Source organism: Sorghum bicolor, chromosome 1 (genome assembly GCF_000003195.3).
Source record: "Sorghum bicolor cultivar BTx623 chromosome 1, Sorghum_bicolor_NCBIv3, whole genome shotgun sequence".
Lineage (NCBI taxonomy): Eukaryota > Viridiplantae > Streptophyta > Magnoliopsida > Poales > Poaceae > Sorghum > Sorghum bicolor.
Genome location: NC_012870.2, coordinates 1,546,411 through 1,569,693, shown reverse-complemented (window position 1 = coordinate 1,569,693; position 23,283 = coordinate 1,546,411). Strand labels below are relative to the sequence as shown.

Sequence of the window (23,283 nt, the reverse complement as noted above, 5' to 3'; positions counted from 1 at the left end):
GTCAAACAGGGTCTTCATAGATGAAGATCTTCATCAATCTTCTCATCTCATCGAGTAATTACTAATATATTCAATAATATTATACTCTATCTGTCTCAAAATAAGTGTATATCTTGTTTATCAATGAGTCAAATTGACCAAATATATACAAAAAGTACTAATATTTATGATGTATAATAAATATCATTAAATTGAATGTGAAGTATTTTTTCATGATAAACTTATTTGAAGATATAAATATTAACGTTATTTTTTATATAGTTAGTTAAATTTAAAAAGAGTTTGATTTATCGAGATGTGCACTTATTTTTTTACAGGAGGAGTATTTGTTGGCTTTGACTCTGAATAACTCTTCGTTAACGAACGACTGGTGCGTCTCATTTTGGGTTCTTTGCCATCTCGTGCCCTAGGCGTACAGTTTGCCCCCGCAACGGGCAAAATCTGGAAGCAGGGCTAGGTTGAAATCGGGCTCAGCCTTCAATGTCTAGCCACGAAATTGCAGTGCATAGATCTCTCATTTTAGCCACCATATATCTGATTCCTATTGTTGCACATGATCATACCCCTCGGAAGGATCTGACAAGATCCATGAATTTCCTTTATACCTGAAATCCGACTCTTATTGAACCTGAAGAATTCTGGCCGTTTTTTATCTGACACTGAAAATTTGAGCATGCATACGCCTCCCACGCCCTAAGACTAAACATGTCAAGCACTGCCACAGATTTGCGCACGAACCAGGTTACGCACAATGTTTGGTCATGATCCAAATGTACACAACAAAGCAAATCTGTCGCAACAACATCACATGGCGATGGCGTGTGGCAGCGTTTGCATTCAGAAACATTAAACAGAACTGTGCAGTCTTTAACTCTGCTCCCATTCAGCCACGCAATAACATTATCTGTGACCATTTTTGCTGTAAAAATTTACAAACTCTAGACTCAAATAACATGCCAGAATGGCAAGCACAAAATCAAACAGACAGATTCAATAAGGTTCGAACTAAAAAACTTCATTTAGCCAAAACTCGGCCCAATATACTCAAAGCAGATGTCAGGGTTGGAATTTGGATACATAGCATGGTCTGCTTTAAGTACTAGTATACTAGTAACATCAATATTTGAGAACTAGTTTTAAGAACAGTATAAACCCTACAACTTCAGCATCCAAATATGTTACTAGTAGATTTAGAAAAGAGACGTTCCCTTGCCCTTCTTGTCTCCACCAATTTCAAAATGCTTGCACCTCTGTGACACAGGAAGCATAAAAGAGTGAGCAAACACAGACAGAAATACTTGGTTCAACAGCATGTTCTGCCCAAGAGAAATGATACAGTACTTTGATCGGGTGTTGCGAGTAGTGCTTGCAGCTCTGGCACTGCAGCTTCAGCACAATCTTCTTGGTGGTCTTGGCCTGAAAATCACAGCAATTGTCATAAACCAAGCTGCATACACAACAGGCATTTAGAATTCACAATTATCTTCATACATTCACGTTGGCATCAAACAGACAAACGGTATAAAGCACTGGCAGATCAGATCATCGCAAAAAGATATGTTTGAAACTTGTAGTACCTTCTTGTGGAAGACGGGCTTGGTCTGACCACCATATCCTGACTGCTTGCGGTCATAACGCCGCTTTCCCTGAGCAGCTAGGCTATCCTTACCCTTTTTGTACTGAGTAACCTTGTGGAGAGTGTGCTTCCTGCACTCCTTGTTCTTGCAGTAGGTCTTCTTGGTCTTAGGAACGTTCACCTATATAACATCGAACGAATTGCACAGGTTGGAACAACATTTGATGGATAGGAGGCAAAAGATAAGCAATCTTCTTTCAAAAAAGATAAGCAATCGATGTAGTAACTAATAAACCAATTAAAACTTAGGGTAGTTGTCCAAATGGCTTATAAACAAGTTCGATATATCAGGCCTTGTTTAGTTCCAAATTTTTTTGCAAAATAGGAATAGTACCACTTTCGTTCGTATTTGACAAATATTATTCAATCATGTACTAACAAGACTCAAAAGATTCGTCTCATCAATTCCGATCAAACGGTGCAATTAGTTTTTATTTTCGTCTATATTTAATACTTCATGCATAATCTGAAAATACATTTTTTGGGAACTAAACAAGGCCTAAATTGATACTGCACCACACAAGTTCAAATACAGGCTTCAAACTGGAAACTGATGTATAATCTATCGACTTTCTACTGAGATTGAACCCTATAAGGCTCTAGTTGCCAACACGTGCGTCCTCGATCCTGCATGGCTGTCCGGATTTTCTAGGAATGGATCGGCCAGTGGTGATTGGCTGGCGGGATGTACTAAGCACAGCAAGTACCCACAAGGCAAAACAAACAGCCAAAATCTAGAGCTAGCCGAATGCGCCAGCCAACCGTGAATCAGCCGCGCCTCTACGCGCAAAAAGGAAACCCTAACGGTGCTAGAAGAGATAGAGGCACCTAAAGCGGGGGAAGAACCGAGGAGCTAGAGGCACCTGCAGCGGCGGCTCTACGCCAGTGCAAAACAAAAACGGCCCGCGGCGACCCAGATCTACACGAAAGCGTGCGCGCGCAAAGGAGCGGGGATGAACGGAGAAGTGGCGGCGCTCACCATGGTTACAAGCTCGGGGTGGGAAGCCGCTCCTCGGCGCCGCCTGCTGCTACTGCTCCTCCTCCTTCGCCTTCCAGGCCGCCGCCGCCGCCGGGATAACGAGAGCGAGGACTAAGGTTGGAAGGGTATATATACATGCTGGGGTAGGGTTTTAGTTTGCGGGATTCACCGATTTGCCCCCCTGATGGGCCTTTTGGGCCTCGACTCTGTAGTGCGGTGGCAGCAGGCCTACGTTCTAAATTGGGCCCGACATTCACTGGCCAGCGACGAGGTTTTTTTTTTAAAAAAAAATAACCCTTCTCTCACACATTTGAGAATAGAGATGGAAGCATTATATTTCTTGGTCTCTGTAAAAAATAACCATGACTTTATAATGGAATACAGTATAACAGATGAAATTTCATTTTGATGCTCAATGCCACCAAGTTTGATGTACCATAGTAAATTTACCTTACATTTTATATATCGTTAGTTAGAGGCATACTTGATGGGTCACATATTTAGTTGATTGGGTTTGAGATGTCTTTTTGACTAATTGTTATTTCATTGGTCATTGATATTAGCGTACCAATTTGGAAGTATTACATCTCCTTAATTTATGAAGCAACCCATATTTGGAACACATACCTCTGGGCCGCTTGAGGTTGTAAATTAGGCCCATCCTTTAGTGGCCTGCCACGTACCTCTTGCCTATAATGAATCGCGCGAGCACAGATTCATTCAGGAAAAGATGAGCAACGAAGACATGAATGGGATGGAATGGAATTGACACGTTAGTGGTAACTTTTTTCACGTTTTTGAGTAACTAAATATATTAGAGAGTAAATAAAAAGTACCAGAAATAGGGGTACACAGACCTAGTAGTACAACTCCTTTTTTGAATGAAAAATCGCAAAAACAAAAACTAACTCCTTTTAGAAGTATGAGTGTATGCCGGTGTGAACTTTTGCGGACATATATACTACGTACTCTTTTCCTAGAGTCTTGGTGACCTGCAGGACCAGAGGGCAGAGGCTCGTGAATTTTGTAGTTGTGTGAGATAAAAAAGGCTGATTTTATCGGACTACATGGTATATAACCGTATAAGCAAACAAAAATCTAACAGTGCAAAAAAAGGTTAAAAAAAAGAATTGGCTTCGCCCGGGTTCGAACCGGAGACCTTCAGTGTGTTAGACTGACGTGATAACCAACTACACCACGAAACCTTGTGGTTCTGGGTCTACAAATTCATAATTATATGCAGTGCAGCCAATGTAAATTTCTTTAACTTGCAGGAGACCAGAGAGTATGGGAGCACCCTATGGGTGACATACAGTCCTTGTTTGGTTCCAAAAATTTTTGGGTTTTTGGTACTGTAATATTTTTGTTTTTATTTGATAATCATTATCCAATCAAGGACTAGCTAGGCTCAAAAGATTCATCTCGTGATTTACAGATAAACTGTGTAATTAGTTTTTTGTTTTCATCTATATTTAATGCTCCATGCATTTGTCGCAAGATTCGATGTGACAAGAAATCTTAAAAAGTTTTTTGTTTTTAGGGTGAACTAAACAAATCATGAAATCTTTTTTTTGGTACTGTAACATTTTCATTTTTATTTGACAATTGTTGTCCAATTATGGACTAATTAGGCTCAAAAAATCTATCTCATGATTTATAGGTAAACTGTGCAATTAGTTTTTATTTTTGTCTATATTTAATGCTCCATACATGTACCACAAGATTCGACGTGATGGAGAATCTTGAAAGGTTTTTGATTTTTGGGGTAAACTAAACAAGGCCATAGTATTTAGGTAATACACATACTGTAGCCACAATTATGTAACATGTAGTAGGCAGGTGGAATGCAACACTTATATGCAAGAACCAAGGTACTACATCCAATACAAATTATAAGACATTTCAAGAATCTGGGAGAATCAAAACATCTCAAATTTGACCAAAATTATAGAGAGAATTATAAAGATTTATGACATCAAATAGATATACTATGAAAATATAATTAATGAAAAAATTAATGAGACTTACTCCCTCTTTCTCAAAGACCAATATTTTTTACTTTGAGACTCATGTTTGACCGCTTGTCTTATTTAATTTTTTGTGCAAATTATAAAATAAATAAATCAATAACATTTTTTCGAGATGGAGAGAGTAGTTAGTATAATAAATATTATTATATTATTATATAATTTTGGTCAAATTTGAGATACTTTGACTCTCTAAAATTATTAAAATATATTGTAATTTGAAATGGAGGGAGTATGTGCTACTAATATATGCTGCTGCTCGATCATCTGAACAAAAGGGAATGCGGAATGCCCCATAGCTAACCTTCACCAACCAGTCCTCGTTGGCTGCTGATCTGCTGCAACTGCAAGCAACGAGAACAACAAGAAATGCAAACTCATTTACCTCGAGAAAAAAAAAAGCATGCAGACATGGTAGTCTCTCAAAATTTCTTCTATGCAGTCTTAGGCTTCGTTTAGTTTTTAAAAATTTTAAAAAATTCTCGTCACATCAAATTTTGCGCAACATACATAAAAGCATCAAATATAAATAAAAAATAACTAATTACATAGTTTATCTGTAATTTACGAGACAATTTTTTCAAGACCAGTTAGTACATACTTAGACAATACTCCAGAGTAACTACTAAATACAAAAATGCTACAGTAGTCAAATTTAATTTTTTTCCCGGAACTAAACAAGGCCTTAAGACCTGTGTTTTTTTTTTGCGACGCTTAAGAGTTAAGACCCGTGCTTGGGGCTGCGGCGCCGGCACTGGGATGTTGGCGCCCTTGCTTGGGGCACTGAATGGCGGTGGCGGTGGCGCCATTCTAGAACCAACAGGATCGGAGGCGGGCGCCCTATTTTCCTGGGGGTTAGTTTCACTGCAGAAATGAATCCAAGTAGGGAACAATCCGGGTAGTATTCGCTGAAAATCGCGGCAAAAACAAGCCAAGTCCATGATATACTCTATAAAGTCTAGGCGGTAAGCGCCCGCTGACCCGCTCCCTCCCTCCAAAACCTCTGCCGCCACCGTGTGCTCTCTTCACCTTCACGGCCGGCTCGACGCACGCCTACACATCCACCCATACTCGATCATCGTCGTCGATCCATCAGCAGCAACATCTCGGCGACATGGCTTCCAACAAAGATCCCAGCCCCACCGACAATAAGGCCTCCATCGCCCTCCTGCGCCGCCTCCGCGCCGGAGGCGACGACGTCCAGTTCGTCCACCGCATCGACGTGTGCGCCGCTCCTCCCGAGGTTCTCGTCGCTGATCTGGAGCCGGTGCCGGGCACCGGTCTCGACGACGACGGCTACAGCAGGATCTGGTACTTCTACCACGCCAAGAAATACAAGAACACCCGAGGCGACACCAGCGGGCACAGGCAGCGCGCGGTCACCGGCGGCGACGGCACGGCCTGGCACTCGGAGATAGGCCGCAAGGATGTCCAGGGATCCGGTGGCGGCACGTTCTGCACCTTGTCCTACGGCCGCAAGACGGAGCCCTCCGCTCGATCGATCGACAGGATGGGGTGGTGCATGGTGGAATACGACTTCGTCGCCGCCGACAAGAAACAAGACGAAGCCGCCGCCGCGGACAGCAGCAACTACGTGCTCTGCAAGGTCTACCGCTCGCCTCGCGCGAAAGGGAAGTCATCAGCGTTGGCCTCATCCTCCAGCAAGAACGCCTCGTCCAAGCATACAGCCAAGAAGAGGAAGGCCGGCGGCGCCGGTGAGCATCCCGAGGCGCCGCCAGCCAAGTCGATCCAGCAGCAGCAGCAAGAAGAGGTGCAGCAGGAAACCGCCTATTTTCCGATGGCCAACTATCAGTATCAGCCACAAGCAGACGTGCAGCAGCCAGCAGAGCCAGGCGGCGACTTCAACTTCAACATCGAAGATATCAACTTCTACCTCGACGACGAGTGCGTGATGCGAGCTGATGAGTCAGAGCAGGGAGGACAGGGACTGCAGCAGCAGCCAATCTCCGAGCCGAAGCAGCACGACGTCGAGTTCATCCGGCTACCGTGTGGTCCGGTGTTGCCCGTGGTGGCCGAAGCCACCGTTGAAGATATGCTCGGCCCGGAGACGACGACGATCGATGTACAGCTATCGCAGCAGCGGCATGAGCAAGGCGGTGAGTTCATCCAGATGCCGTTTGGTCAGGTGCTGCCCGTGGTGGCGGAAGCCACGCTCGAGGATATGCTCGGGCTTGGCGCCGGCCCCGGCCCGGAGACGATGAACTACGGCGAGTGGAGCGGCGGCATGGCAACGACAGCACGTATTCCATGGAGCAGCAGCTACTACGCGCCGACGAGTTCGTCGTACACAGCATGCAGCGGTCTTCTTCAAGGATCAGATCCCCTCCTCCAGCTTCCTCCCTATCTTATGTGTTGACACTAGAACTAGCTGCCGTGTGTGTTCTGGTTAAAGCTGCACGCAAGTTTTTGTGCATCAAAGTGTAGCTTTCCTTAGCTGTAGAGATTGATGATTCACCATGTTGTACTATGCATCAGAAGACAGACGGTGACAAGTTCGTTTGTTATCTTCTCTGCTTGTAGACTGAATTAATTTACAGGTATCGAGTTCGTAATGCAAAGTGATGTAATGTAACCGAGATTATCAGTGCTTACAATTGCCTTCCTGCAGACTCTGCACTGACGCATGTAATGATCGTTTCCTTTCCATTATATATTGCTTGTATTGTGTTCGACGCTCGACGGTAAACCTGCGCTTGCCTTGTTCAGAACGATCGACCTGTGTAGGCGTCTTGTTCTAATTCAGTCAACATGTGTTCTACCATTAGCGCTGTGACGACTGAAGATTATTCCTTCCCCTTGGTCCAACTTGTGTTAATCAGTTTGGCTTTGCTCCACTCAAAATCTTGCTCTTGTAATAAAGTTGACAAATATCGAGTTCGTCGTAAATTCGTAATGTAATGCATGCCCCACACATGTAACTGATTATCTGTTGTTGCAATTGCCTTTGAAGACTTGCCGCACTGACGCGTGTAATAGTCATTTCCATTGCTTCTTGCTTGTACTAAACTACTATAATAGACATAGTTCAGCGTGAGTTCAATCAGAATGCATGTGTGTGTTCGAAGCTAAACCTTGCGCTTGCAATGTCCACAACGACGAGCCACTGGCTGCTTGCATTGTCTTCCTCTGGGAGTTCATTCAGATTATTCAGTAACGTGTATTCCTATCATTAGCGCTGTGACGATGAAGATCATTACGGCTTCCCCTTCGTCCAACTTGTGTCAGCCAATTTTGCTCTGCTCCTCTGTCACCTGGCTAATGCGTGAGGTCGTGAGACAAGCGAAACGGCGTGCCACTTGAGATTCAGGATTTGGCATGGGGCAGACGAAATAGCGTAATGTTTGTTTTGTTTTGTTTGGAGGGAAGTAATGCTAGCTTGGGATTGATCATGATCGATCAGTTTTTTACACAAACGACATATACATGTATGTAGGAGTATACGTACTATGTGCAGGGTATGCCAACATGGTAATCTGGCGTTTGGATCGATCGGCGCCGACGTGGTGGCTTTTGAAGCTGAGCCTGTGACATTTGGTGATTCCCATGTCTCGTGTGACGTGGTGGCTTTTGAAGCTGAGCCTGACTCCCCGTGCCCTAAGCCCCTAAATATACTAACTCTCATCTAATTTTCGAATAGATTTTCGACACAAAGATAATACCATAGGCCATGCTTGTGCTGAAGCAAATATGTTTAGGAGCGACAGCCGTGGAACAGTTGAAGCAATCAGATCAGAATGGTTAGGAGCGACAAGCTTTCACTTTTTTTTTTCTCTCCTCTCTTTCGCCCACGTCGGAATGTGGTGAGCTCTCTTGGGGTGACATGCAACTCTTCAGTAACTTTTTGGGTGGCCATAAAATACATCTCCTTTTTTATTTGAGAGGAGATGGGAATTTTCTTTGTGGCAAACAACTACAAGGAGTACCATTGCGCGAAACTGCTGTCAAAATTAAATGCATTGTCCTTTTAGGTCTTGTTTGGATGTTGCTGGATTCATTTTAATTCACATGTGTTGGAGTGGATTAAGATATAATTTAGTTCAAATTTCAATCTAATCTAGATCAACACATGTAAATTGAGGTGAATACAATAATATCTAAATAAAGACTAAGTAATACTACTAGAGATTCTTTGGGAAGTTGCTACTTGCTAGAGATTCTCTATTCAGAACAGTCAAATGGCACCAATAACACTGACAGCAAAATTTAAACTAGCTTACAACTTGCTCATGAAACGACGAGATTTATATATAATGTATATATGCTTGCTTTGGTACACCAAATGCATTCAAAACATACACATCTACAAATTCTTACCCAGCAGAGAGACACTCCACAGTCGCCCACACAAGGCAAGCATGGCCACCACCACCCCGCTGCTCCCCTCCCACTCCCAGCTCCTCGGCGGCGGCGTGCCGCAGCAGTGGCAGATGGGACTCCTGGTCCTCCTCCCTGTCCTGCTAGTGTCTTCCTACATCCTCCTCACCAGCAGGAGCAGGAGCAGGAGCAGGAGCGCCAAGGACGGCGCGGCGCCGCAGCTGCCGCCGGGCCCCGCGCAGGTGCCGGTCCTGGGCAACCTGCACCTGCTGGGCCCGCTGCCGCACCAGAACCTCCGCGAGCTGGCGCGACGGCACGGCCCCGTGATGCTGCTGCGCCTGGGCACGGTGCCGGCGGTGGTGGTTTCCAGCGCGGAGGCGGCGCGGGAGATGCTGAAGGCGCACGACGTCGACTGCTGCAGCCGGCCCGTCTCGCCAGGATCGAAGCGCCTCTCCTACGACCTCAAGGACGTCGCCTTCGCGCCCTACGGCGAGTACTGGCGCGAGATGCGCAGTCTCCTCATCGTCGAGCTCCTGAGCATGCGCCGCGTCAAGGCCGCGCAGCGCGCGCGCGAGCAGCAGGTGGACAATCTCGTCGCCAACCTCACCCGCGCGGCCGAGGCCTCGGCGCCGGTGGCGCTGAACGAGCACATCTTCGGCCTCGCCGACGGCATCATCGGCACCGTGGCGTTCGGGAACATCAATGGCGCGGAGTGGTTCGCGCACAAGGAGCGGTTCCAGCTCGTGGTGGAAGAGGGCATGGACTTGCTGGCCAGCTTCTCCGCCGAGGACTTCTTCCCCAACGCCGCCGGCCGCCTCGTGGACCGCCTCACGGGCCTCGCTGCGCGCCGTGAGCGCGTCTTCAGGGACCTCGACGCCTTTTGTGAGATGGTCATCGACCAGCACACGGACCCGGCGCGCCGGCCGGAGCCGTCCGACAACGGTGGCGACCTCGTCGACGCCCTCATCAGCCTGTGCAAGGAGCACCGCGGCACGTTCCGCTTCACCAGGGAGCACGTCAAGGCCGTCATCCTCGACACCTTCCTCGCCGGCATCGACACAGTGGCGGTGACATTGCTGTGGGCGATGTCGGAGATGATGCGCAATCCGCAGGTGCTGAGGAAGGCGCAGGACGAGGTGAGGGCCGCGGCGGCGGGCGTGGGCGGCAACGGCAACAAGCCGCGCGTGGAGCACGACGACGTGGCCAGGCTCACGTACCTGAAGATGGTGGTGAAGGAGACGCTGCGGCTGCACCCGCCGTCGACGCTGATGCCTCGGGAGACGATACGGGAGGTGAGGGTGTGCGGGTACGACGTGCCGGCCAAGACGCGGGTGTTCGTCAACCTGTGGGCCATCGGTAGGGACCCGGCGAGCTGGGCGGCCGCCGAGGAGTTCGACCCGGAGCGGTTCGAGGGCAGCGACATCGACTACACCGGCGCGCACTTCGAGCTGCTGCCGTTCGGTGCCGGCCGACGGATCTGCCCGGGGCTCGCCATGGGAGAGGCCAACATGATCTTCGCCCTGGCCAACCTGCTCTACTGCTTCGACTGGGCGCTGCCGGAGGGGATGGCGTCGGAGGACGTGAGCATGGAGGAGGCCGGCGTGCTCACGTTCAAACCAAAGACGCCGCTGCTGGTGGTGCCTACCAGACGACACTAGCACCGCGCGGCGTACCTAGTGTAGCACTCGCCGCCGTTGCTGCCGCCGCCGACTGAATAAGCGTGCCAGGAGCTCACGTTTTCCGAGGCAGTAGAAGTCGAGGTCATATTGTGGCCTTGTGGGTGGGCGTCAAGGAGAAGAGTATTGGACAAAATCTTCTTTTTTTTTTTGATCGGGCATTGAACAAAATCTTGGATGTCATAGACATGCTGGTTTGTCCCTACAAAAAGAGAACCATGTTAAAGCAGACAGCATCATCTTGCTGGAGAAATGGAACTGGATTTTGCAATTAATAGAACCACACTTGAAATTTTGCATACACATACATGGCTTTGCCGTCTTTCTAAAAAAAAAAGAAGTTTTGCATACATGCATGTAAGCATGTTCACCGAGTTGCATTGGTCAGGAACGCAGTCCGCGGTCACCACGTGCAGGAGTGGCACGGTGGCGTCAACTTCAACATCTAATACATCAACGTCGACGAGTGCATGGACATCCTTGAGATGTTGACAGATGACGAGACGCACGGCCATTGCAGCTGCTACGTACGCTCCGAGTTTGTTGTACACATCTGCAACAGGATGCAGCAGCGGGCTTCTTCAAGTTCAAGGACCTGATCCCCTCCAGGCTCCAGCTTTCCTATCTCATGTGTTGTTGGTAATGTGATGCGATGTAACCGATGATGATCTGTTCTTGCAATTGTCTTCCTGAAGACTTGCACTGTGCGCGTAATAATAATTTCCATTGCTTGATGGACATAATTCAGCGTGAGCTCAATAAGAATAGTAATGTGTTGCGATGTTCAGAATGATCCACCTGGCTGCTTGTCTCTTCTGAGAGTTCCGATTTATCAGTCAAGGGGACAGTGTGTGTGTGTGTGTGTGTATTTGGTGTTCCTATCATTAGTGCTGTGACCTGTGACGACTGAAGATCATTCCTTCCACTTGGTCCAACCTGTGTCAGTCAAATTGGTTCTGCTCCTGGGGAAAATCTTGCTGCGATTAGTTTTTAAAAAAAAAATCTTGCTGTGATTCACTATTTCACTAGCGTCATCGTGAAGATCATCCCTGGGCAAACGGGAACGACCTGTTCAACTGACTGTTGCTAGGCAATGCAACCGTGCAATAGTGACATATAGTGCTGCAAAAGCGAACACACATGGCATGTCAGCACCGATGTTCGCTTCATCTGTTCATGACTAGCAGGCAGTGCTACTAGTTAATACGAATATCACAGTTACAAGTGAACTTTACTTAGTTATATAATGAAATATGGGACCATCACTCAAATAGTCGATATGTCCGAGTGGTTAAGGAGACAGACTCGAAATCTGTTGGGCTTTGCCTGCGCAGGTTCGAATCCTGCTGTCGACGATTTCTTTTTATTTTTTTGGTATCCAGTGCAGGTTCCATCAACTGGAGGGTTTGTCAAGTGCAGGACAGAAGTCACGGTTAAGGGTAAAAACAAAACAGAAACAAATACAAAAAGTTTCCGATATCACATTTTGATTTTGATATTTGGAAATACAGTTGTTACATTTCATGAGGATAATTCATTAGATATATGCTGGTCGAGGTGCCATCTCTGATCAAATAGAAATAACTGCTTTTATATATGTGCTCTCGTGCCTCAACCTGGTAATGCCTTTCATTCAGAGATCGTTTAGGTTGTTTCACAAAAAAGAGGAAAAACAACAGAGGCCAGAGGCCACAATTCTAATAACCACGTGAAAACAGAGTATGGAAGAAGTTTTACGTGATAAATATACTAGTATGTGGAATTTAACCTTTTTTTAATCGACATAACCAAATCAATACTTGTTAGTGCTGGTAAAAACACATGTTGATACATTATTTAATTCTCAAAAAATGTTGATGCATTATTAGCATTACGTTTGGTTCTCCGGCTAAATTTTAGCTTGCTAAACTTTAGTTACTTTAGTAGCTAAATTTCTAAACACAATGACTAAAAAAAAACTAAAATAGTTTAGTCTCACTAGTTACTCAAGAGTAACTAAAATAGTTTTAGTACCTAAATTTTAACGAAGGGCCAATCATTTCAACCAGAGAACCCTGCTGCACAACGATGGAGTTATCCCTGCTGTAATTCATAATATAGTTAAGCATACTATCCCTCTCGTCTCGTGCTGCTATGAGTCTGTTTGATTCTCTTACTATAGTGACCAGTCTCAATGCATGTTTCATGAGAGTGTCATGCACATTAAATAGGGTGTCACATAAGAAAAATTACTGACTTGGTAGGATCATTAAATGAAGAAGTTTCATCAGATGAGAGAATGGCTCGGTTACCTAGTTTATAGTTTTGATAACTGTGCTATGAAACCATGCATTGAGACTGGTCTTAACTAAATTTTAACTATTTGACCTTCGTTCTCTCCATGTGCCACTATCTGAGCCCCGTATACAAGCAGTAGAACAGGCCCATTATTGTTTCCCTGGCCCGGCCCGAATTGGCAGCCGAGCGGACCCAAAAAAGGCAGGGCATTCGCATCAAGCATCCCCCGTCGAGAGCGCGAGCAACCCACACCCACGCCGCCCCGCTGTCTCCGCCGGTCCGCCCCCTCTGCCTCTGCCTCTGCCTCTGCGCCTCCCCCGTCCCCGAATCGCGTCGGCCCGTCTCCTCGTGTCGCGAAACCCTCGGCCATGGCGGAGGCGCCCGAGACCGCCGCTCCCACCCCGCCCCCGTCGCCGCCAGCGCCGGTGACTTCGTCCCCGCCTCCCAAGTCGGGGATCCCGCCGCGGTACGACCTGGACGCCAAGTGGGACGCGTGCCTCGACCTCTCCATCCGCCGCGTCGCCTACTCCTCCCTCGCTGGCGCCTTCGCGGGTCTCCTCCTCTTCCGTAAGGATACTACCCCCATTGCGTTCTGCCTCGTCTCGTGAGATCTGGTTGCGGCTTGCTCGGTGTCCTGGCGCTGGATTGCTTGCTAGGTGCGCCTGCTGTTCTAGGGTTAGCGCGACGTCGATGCTCGACTTCGCTCCATCCTGACCGGCCTGCCCTGATGCCGATGCGGACAAATTGATGCAATCGCGTTGCACATTGTGCCTGACATATGATTGCTTTTGGGTAGCATAGATCTCCAATGACGTGCTGTCTGACTGTCTCCATGATCAAGATGGATTGTTTTACATAGTTGGCTTGTAGAATCATTTGCGTCAAGGGTGGTGATATGCTCGATGTGTGCAAGTGAACTTTTCTTAGGCTAACTTTATGGGTCGTATGGAGGGAGCATTGGACCAATAGGCTGCACACTGGGAAAATTTAGACTCAACTTGGTGAATGGGGGGATGTTGAAATGTTTGCCTCATCGCCTCAATGTTGCTTTCTGGGAGGGTGCTACCTGTGGCTGCGATGCTTGTTAGGTTCGTGAGATGCCTTTGGTTGCTAATAAAACTTGTGTGCTTTGGGTTCTTCATACCTGCTGAAGTGCTGACTGCCTTACTAACATGTATAACAAAGTTAGATATAGCAACCTTCTTGCAGAATGCAATTTCCCTTTTAGTGCTGAATCACATGTTGTCTAGAGCTCTGCACTGCATATAAATTGTGGCATCCAATTGCACAGGACATGCATATGTATAATTGAGACTGTTAGTGTTCATTATATGTAATCTTTGTTGAAGTGATATAAATAGAAATTAGAAGAATTATGAGTTGCTTGGCCGTGATGGTGAGTGATTCTAGCACAGTATACCAAGATAAAGTATCATAAATTTGACTAACTATGGCCTTGTTTAGTTCACCCTGAAAACCAAAAAGTAAATCACGAGACGAATCTTTTGATCCTAGTTAGTCCATGATTGGATAATATTTGTCACAAACAAACGAAAGTGCTACAGTGCCAAAAACTTTTCACTTTTCGGAACTAAACAAGGCCTATATATAAAAAACACCAATATTTATGATATCAAATAAGTATCCTTAGATTAGTCATGAGATATATTTTCATATAGTATACTTATTTGGTGCCATAAATATTGATTTTTTTACCTATATATTTGCTCAAACTTTAGGCACTTTAACCAAGAATGCATTCTTTTTGGGATGGAGGTAGTATGTTGCTCATGCCTAATTGAAGCACCACAGGGACACACTGTGTTAAGATTTTTGGTGATTTAGTTTTCTACTTACAGTGAATCCTATAATTTTGTTTGCACAACATGTTTGCCGCTAAAATTGCCAATCAGCTATACTACTATAGCATTAGCATATATATATTTTATATATATATATATATATATATATATATATATATATATATATGTATTATATTCTGGGTGATCGTTAAGAGCCATCTGAAAATCATTATCTGTTTATCAACTAGTTTCATGTCTGTTGTTTACGGTATAATGTGCAACCCTTTTACTTGCAATGCTTCCCCCCCCCCCCCCCCCCCCAGAAGTTGCCTTTTTTTGCAGTTCGTTTCCTGTTTACTGTTTTTTTTTTTTGTGATTTGCACTTCTTTCTTTTATGCTATAATGCCTCTTATGTTTCAAGTACTTTAGCTGTCTATTTTTTTGGGGGGGTATGTCTATCAAGCAGTAATATGCTATTCTAGTTCCACCAATCTTCCCAAATTAGTCTCAGACCTACACATCGTAACTTTTTGAACCATTGATAGGCATACACAGAAAATTCTAATCTTAAGGGGCAAAACTTTTTTACTTGCTTGGTAGCGACTATTCAATTTATATTTGTTTACATGCGGACCTTTTATTTGTTTGTGCAGGTAGCCCTACTACTCGCTGGGCATCAGTTGCCCTTGGAGCTGGTGTGGGGATAGGAGCTGCATACACTGAATGCTCATACTTATTCAATGGTGCTCCTCCAAAGTGGTCACCCAAAGTCTCAACTATTCCTTCTGCTCACTCTGAAGTAATTGCGCTCTCATTCTCCCTTAATTCTGCTTGAACTCTCTGCTGATTGGTTTAAACGTCATTGTTGTGTAACTATAGTCTTCTACTAAATTCCGAGAGATGGTTCCCTCTTTTTGCTTATATTATTTCACAGATAACATGATCGTCTAAATTCTCAAATGATATAGCCTGCCTAGTGCCTGCCGCATTTATCTTCCAGTTTTGGGGCTTAAATCTAATCTGTGACATAGCAAGCAATTTCAGAAGAACTCTCATGATCTTCTGAGTTCAACTGGCTTAGTGTATTTTGGATGCTTTCTTGTAAATACCCACTTGTGGTAATCTCAGAAGAGAAAATGGGTGTACAGGAAAAGGCAATTATAACCAAAAGCACAGAACCAGGGTATGGGAGTACTTCTGTAACTATGGATTCTTGTAGTATATTCTGCTACTGCTTGTGTTTCATTTGTTTTGCTTATCTTATCTAGAAGGCTAGTAGCATGTTTAAAACTCATTGTCTATCAGAGATCCTTTAGATGATCATATCACAGGTCAGCTACATTTGTGCAATATAGTATAGTTCTTTTTATTTTATAGCACACATGAGCCGTGAACAGGACCACATAGGCTTCAGCAAAACCACGCCGAGACAAATTAGCTGTGATGAAGTGAAGTGATGATAATCTGTGTAATTTTGTATTGCTGTCCTTGTGTGAACTACAGGACAAATTAGCTGTGATGAAGTGATGATTATGAATTTGGTGCTGGTGGTAGAATGTAATGCTAGTGGTGAACCAATGCGTATATATTTTTATTAACTTCTCTTTTTATTGCCCTTTTGGCAGGGAGGAGACAAGTAAACCCTTACCGAAGGATTGGTCCATCTCGGTGGAGTTTTGGAGTGTGTGAAGTACTTGGTGGTTTCCTGCTGGATATTACGCTACCTGTGGCCATAGTATGTCATTAAAGTTAGATTTGCCTCACTTGAGAGTTTTGTTGCAAACCTATTCCAATTGTGGTCTGAATGTCTGATGACCCACCCTTGGCAAAGAGCTTTTGCAAGCTGACGTTGAAACGGTGGCTTGGTGACCGGTAATAAATTTTTCATCATGTGAACTTGTTTGCAGAATGCTTTGTGCCTTACATGAGTATATACATTTACACATTGCACGACCCTTTTCTGGGGCTATTGTTGCCTAAGCCTGTGAGTGTTGCACACTAGCACTTGTTTCACTTCGTTCCCTGCATCTGCATACTTCTGAGTTCTGAGTGTTGTCTCCGTCTCTCTTTCCATTGCTACTCAATGCAACTTTTTCCGTACTCACTGTCTCCAAAAGAATGCAATACCCTGTTCTTAGAAGTCAGAAAATTTAAAGTTTGATTAAATATAGAAAGACCGACATTTATATGGTACCAAAAAAATGAGCATAGTTAGATTAATCAAACTATGTGCTAAAAAAAAACTAAAACGACTAGTAACTCATAGCTTTTTGACATGTATCTAGACATAACATATATTTAGGTGCATAGTAGTAAACACTATTCCTTTGTATAAAAAAAATAAAATGACTTATAATGTAGAATGGAGGGAGTAATATATTCTTATAGCAAACTTATTTGGACACTTATATTCATATTGTTTGCCTTAAAACTTTAAAATTTAAGAAAACTTGACTTAATTCAAATCTAGAATTACTTTTTTTTTTGAACGGCGGGCTTGTGCAGATAGGCATCATCGTCGAGGGCATTGTTTTCATCGGTAGCCAATGCAAATCCAGCGTTATGTGGGGCACATCGATTAGCGAAAACAAATATAGGCAGCAGTCTTGGCCGGTGGATCGGGCTGTAGCATCGCATCACATTCACAAATCACATGGCACATTCCGTTCCTGTAGTCACTGGCGGGCACGGTTCAAAACTCCAGAGGCCCCGTTCCTGGAGTCACTGGCGGGAAAAAGAAAACAACTGCTCCGTCCTCCGTACACCGGCGCGTCTCACCGCCATGGAACAAAGAGACCGCAGTCCGCAGTGACCCACCGGCGCAAAACACCTTGTCCGCCCACGCCACGCCTGACGGCTCCTGAGGTAACCGCCCACCCGCACGCGCTCATGCCGACATGGGAATATAGGGTGTGATTGGTTGCTCCTTGGTTTGCCATCCGGGATGGAGGCTCAAACCATTTCAGATGTGGAAACCATGCACCTTCGTCTGTTTGATTGCAAATGAGTGTAGCATACTGGATCATAGGAATCGTGTTTGGTTGCTTGTCTGGACAGTTTTGTGGTATGACTTGGTGTGATCAGCTGTGTTTGGTTTAGTGCATGACATAAGGTGTGAGCACACATGTATGATTTTGGTGAGGTTACCACTATAGTCACCAGCGAGAACAAAAACTGAACCATAGCAATAAATAATGTAGTATTGAACAAATTGGCCTCAGATATCAGATGCTCATTGGTTGACTTTGATCTTGGAGCATAAGAAACAAAGTTTCAGTACCTCAACACAAGCTCAAGGTCATCAATTTTTGGTAACACAGTTGACATGCAAATAAGATATCATCATTGACAATTCGATATCACCAAAGTTCCATTCACTGCACAAAAATGTAAGAGAAGAAACAACACATCATTGCGAAGTGCCATAGGTCTCAGTGCTTATTACGGGGGTGATTGGTTGCCCCAGAAATTCACCAATGCCACTTATCAGTATAGATTAGAGGATGCAAGCAAAAGTTCAGCCATCACAAGATAAACAAGGCGCGACAGCCACACTCAAAGGTGCTCCTCCAACACCTACAGTTACATTCACATCATCAACCATAGGCACTTTGCTCAGTTTGTAATAAATCAAAGCATCATCATGTGCAAGTGCAAAAGCAGACCACCACATATCCAAAGCTCAAAAAAAGGGTTTAACCATCACAGATATGAATGTAAAACATGTGAAATCATAAGTTGACTGGTAGATCTACACAAGCACCGCACAGATCTAACCGGGTAACATCAAGAACCCTAGCTCCAAACCGCAAACAAAATCACCGCACACATCAAAGCTCATACAGGGGGAGAGGGGAGGAGGAGGAGAAGGGGGAGGGGGAGGTGACTTGTATACCGACGCGATCTAGGGAGGACTGCCAACGGTCCGCCGGAGATCGACGACGATGATGGCGGAGGGAGGCCGAGAAGGTGGAAGAGGATTCACCGCACCAGAAGAGGAGAGGAAGGAGAGGCGCCAAATGAGGGAGGTAACCCTAACGCCCACCCCCGCGCGCTGGGACGCTCCAATCTCCCGCGCTCGTGCCTCCCCTTCCCGCCAAGGAGCGCACCGTCCGGGATGGCGAGGGAAGCTCGCCTCGAGAAGACTGTTGATATTTGGTAACGCAATCAGGAATTAATCCGCAAGCGCACGGATATCAGTGAGCACTTCACCCGGGACGTTATCCAGAGTATCGTATTTATATTTTTACCACTAGGAGAAAGCGTGCATCTGACTAACCCGGTCTATTACTACTAACCTTTAGGCTACAACCACTATGACTCGATGTGAGTGATATATAGAGAAGACTACAACCGCACTCTCGTTCTAACCTTGGTAAGGATGATCTACTGTTCTGTTGGGGAGGCTCACGGAATCTATACACCACAGATGATGTTCGACCCGCACCTATAAACCCTATCGAGCGTGCTAACGGGATATGGGCTACAAAGTTAACTCGGAAATATCACGTTCCTCGCTACTACCACGGTCCAGCTAGACACAAGATATCTATGAGTATCCTAGCCCAAACACCACGTTTACGCTAGAGATGATTACTCTAAACTCTACGCGAAGAGATCAAAGTAAACTCATAAACCAAAGAACAATAAAACAAAGAACTTATTAGAATTTAGAAGTCGAAATACTGAAGAATCCTAGGAGCAAGCCTAGGGTTAGGAGACTTGATCCCGCAGGTACAACCTCGGAGTCGACACCGACAGGTCGGGCTTCCTCCGAACTACACCTCCACTTTATCTCTCTCAATCTAGTAGAACTAGTCTACTCTCACATTGGATGCTAAGCCCTATGAGGTGAGAACCCTAAGGAACCTCTCTATCTGAATCCTCTCTGAAAAATATGCTAATGAATAATTGGATTCTCCCCTCCAAGGGCAGGGGGCCTTGCTTATATAGCGTTTTCAAATGAATCTGGGCCGTCGGATCAAACCGACATTGATTGAACGGTTCTCCTTGATCCTCAAAGGCGGTGGAGCATAATCCGCGTGATTCACCCTGATTGGCCACCAGAGGTGGGCGGGCGCCCTGCCCCCGGGCTCGATCGGCCTCCCGTTAGTTCCCGTGGCTTCTGGACTCTTCTAGATGTTGAATAATCGCGGTGCACGTTAATATCTCTATGTAAACCCGACGTGTGGGCCTTTCTTCCATATTTTCTGATAACCCCCTGTAGAAATAGATAAACAACAAAACTCGTGGAATTCTGTCAGATCAAACCCTAATTCTAGGTGTTGTTTGTATATTAGTCCTTTTCCTTGTTTATTTCATAATTAAAATTGATACTTAAGAACCGTCAACAAAGACGGCCTCAGCCGGGATGGAGGGGAAAAGAGAATGAGAAGATACACCAAAACAATACAAGTTAAGAAACCAAACACGGACCAGGTGCACAGAGTCATACCGGATGGGCATTAGGATGCCACCGTCGGGGCAACCAATCACCCCCATAGTTATCCCTCGACCAGGAATCATAGATCAGCTGCTTTGTGGTGGAACCTGTTTACTTAGGTTTAAGTCTCTAACTTGACATGAAAAAGACTCGTATTTTTCTAGATTTATTTTAAGATTTAATGACGCTATGCTTTTAGTGGTAAACGATGTATCCGTCGTCAACGAAATGCTTATGGTGATTTCGTTAATTTCGATATTTGCTGGTCCAACTCGGTTATTTGAAGGTGTTCATAGGAATAGAGTGTGTACACGTGCGTTCATAGGGGTGAGTGTACGTTCGTGTATGTGAGCGTTTACATCTATAACAGGTTTCGCAAAAAAAATACAGGCTCCTTAGTGCCTCTATTACTGGTTTGAGCATTGTTTCGATCATACGAACGTACCCCGTGCACTGTGCTGCTCATCCAATTTGAGGCCTTGTTTAGTTACATCCGAAATTTAAAAACTTTTTAAAATTCCTCATCACATCGAATCTTGCGGCATATGTATGAAGTATTAAATATAGATAAAAAATAACTAATTGCATAGTTTGTCTGTAATTTATGAGATGAATTTTTTAAGCTTCGTTAGTCCATGATTAGATAATAATTGTCGATTACAAATAAAAATGCTACAGTATCCAAAAACTTTTTACCCAAAGAACTAAATAAGGCCTGAAATGCTTAGCACTGTTCACTTGTCCTTTCACTACTTACCTTTTTCGTTCACGATTTACGTATTCATAGAGCTAGCGCGGGAACACAGTTTTTTTTTGCATATGCTAGACATGCACTATCTACATCGTTTAGCAATACATTAAGATATATGCAATTTAAAATAAGTAATGTAAAACAGTAGAGAGAGTGTGTGAAACACTGAAAAGTGTGTAATAGCACGAATCTCAAAACACATTTGAACGACATAGATAGCACATGCTGTATATGTATATGTTGTAACATATTATTGCTAGTACGACAACAGCTTGCCAGCAACAAAGGGCGGTGCCAACTCCTCCTTCCGTTCCTCATGCTCCTTTTTTTTTCCTGGCCTAGTGGCAAATCCACTATTTGAAAGTGGATGTTATGGACAGAAAGAATAAATTAAACTATAAACTTTTCTATTGAATAATCTTGGTATTTGTATAGGATGAAAGGACACTATAGAAGTAGGAAACGTCTGTTCAGGGATGTAGAACGGATAACCCTTCCATTGATGTCTGTTTCTATGTGATGTCGGTTCCTGTAAGGGTGGAGTAGTCTGTACGAAACAACTGTAGTTACAAGAAGATATTACATTGATCATTGGATTAGATCACGAATCTATGAGTATGTGACCAGTCTAATTCTATTGATTCATCTTCTAAGGCAACAAATTGCTTCTTAACAAGGGGTCGTCTGACACCATCGATTCGCAGCGAATGTATATACGCACTAAATTTTCACCATGGAAGATCTCACTAAAATAAAAAATATACGACCCCTGCAGCCTCCACTAATCCAGCGTCTATAGGTACGACGTCTAACCCATCGTCTATCTTTTCCTCCTCTAAAACTTTCACAATAGTCAATTTTTCCTCCCTCAACTCCAAAATTGGACAAACCATCTCTTCAATGCAAATGCCAGCTCTTGAACACGGTGCTTCGTTGCAGGTGCACGAGTACCGAATGTCGCTGTGGGCGGAGCACGTGGGCATGGTAGAGGAGCGGTTCCAGCAACCGGAGAGTGTGTCCGGCGAGTGAACAAGATGTGACAGAGGAGAACTGACGAGGTAAAGTTTTTTCTGCTCTCAAGGACATATGCTCCCACTCTCCCACCCATTAGATTCATATTGAGAAATATACAAACATACATCTCAAAATGAAACTGTATTAAGATATGTGTTTACACACTTCCCAATGTGAATTCAATAGGTGGGAGAGTGGAGCATGTGCCCTTAAAGCTAAATGTCGTCGGACATGGAGGAGACGAGGGGACACCTGCTGAAGTACCTGTCCACGTAGGCAGGGATGGCCAAATAGGGTCACTGCCGGGGCACGAGTGAGGTTATCTGTCGAATCTGCCAGTAATTTAGTAGTATTTTATTTCTACAACAAATCTGCGAATAATATTTTCAGCCAAACGAGCAGCGCAGTCGTCCCCCTCACCACGTAACACCGTGATGAAAAAAAAACGTCCTTGTCATATTCATTAGGACTTGGATGAGGAAATACTACATGCATGTTCACATTTTTGTGAACAAGCAGCTAGAACATATGTTGATAATAATTGATGCAATGGCAATAACAGGTAGCGAAAGAATCCATGCATACATTCGTGTATACGTGATAGGTAAGTTTATTCGGCTTGGTCATGCATGCGGTGTAATGGCGGCGACTTGAACTTGATGGTGGTGGTGGGTGTCTTTGTCCCCGCACAGCCACTCTATGAGGTCGCTGAGGCGGCGGTAGGTGACGGCGAAGGCGAGCGCGGCCATGACGGCGACCCAGACGAGGACGTTGATCCAGACGAAGGTGTGCGACTGGGACGTGATGAAGGTGAGCACGAGCGTGGAGTAGGCGACGACGAAGAGCCAGCGCACGAAGCGCGACCCCGTGGCGACGCCGGTGAGCAGGCCCATGGTGAGCACCATGGAGCTGCCGAACCCGATCCAGCTCGACCACACGAAGAGCACGTACAGCCCGTAGTGCTCGTCCCGGAGGATGGGGTCTCCCGCCCGGTGCGGGTGCGCCGGCGACTCGTCGTTGTCCTGCCAGTAGCCGCCGGGCACGTTGCTGCCCACCTGGTACGACAGCGTCGTGATGAGCGTGGCCACCAGCAGCAGCGTCGCCCGGTCGTTGCGCTCCAGCCCGCCGCCGCCGCCCCGCCGCGGCTGCCGTTGCTGCTGCCGTTGCTGCTGCTCGGGCCCCGCGTCTTTATGCCCTGCCATGGCTATGGCCATGGCCATGTCGACGCGGGTGTCGGCTGACGGGGCACCGCCGACATGCTGCTGCTGCGATCCCATCCGGTCCATCGCCTACCAGACCAGCCAAGTGGTACAGCTCTGATGGGGGCGGGCCGGCCGGCGATG

The 23,283-nt window shown here is 45.5% G+C and overlaps 3 protein-coding genes and 2 non-coding genes across 5 annotated transcripts; 3 read left to right on the top strand and 2 right to left on the bottom strand.

The window, feature by feature from the left end:
* On the bottom strand, positions 860 to 2,763 carry LOC8080172 (60S ribosomal protein L44). The gene is made up of 4 exons (XM_002463506.2): positions 2,616 to 2,763; positions 1,578 to 1,757; positions 1,342 to 1,416; positions 860 to 1,250 (listed from the first exon to the last, which is right to left on the bottom strand). Exons 1-4 carry the CDS (start codon positions 2,616 to 2,618, stop codon positions 1,191 to 1,193), a joined length of 318 nt encoding a protein of 105 aa, XP_002463551.1. The 5' UTR covers positions 2,619 to 2,763; the 3' UTR covers positions 860 to 1,190.
* On the bottom strand, positions 3,747 to 3,820 carry TRNAV-AAC. Its single transcript has one exon. It is a non-coding gene; the product is annotated as a tRNA-Val (tRNA).
* LOC8080170 (4-hydroxyphenylacetaldehyde oxime monooxygenase-like) lies at positions 8,998 to 10,909 on the top strand. The gene has a single exon (XM_002466077.2). The coding sequence runs from the start codon at positions 9,019 to 9,021 to the stop codon at positions 10,633 to 10,635; it is 1,617 nt and encodes a 538-aa protein (XP_002466122.2). The 5' UTR covers positions 8,998 to 9,018; the 3' UTR covers positions 10,636 to 10,909.
* On the top strand, positions 11,927 to 12,008 carry TRNAS-CGA. Its single transcript has one exon. It is a non-coding gene; the product is annotated as a tRNA-Ser (tRNA).
* LOC8079648 lies at positions 13,157 to 16,712 on the top strand. The gene is made up of 3 exons (XM_002466076.2): positions 13,157 to 13,497; positions 15,386 to 15,531; positions 16,358 to 16,712. The coding sequence occupies exons 1-3, from the start codon at positions 13,299 to 13,301 to the stop codon at positions 16,370 to 16,372; spliced, it is 360 nt and encodes a 119-aa protein (XP_002466121.1). The 5' UTR covers positions 13,157 to 13,298; the 3' UTR covers positions 16,373 to 16,712.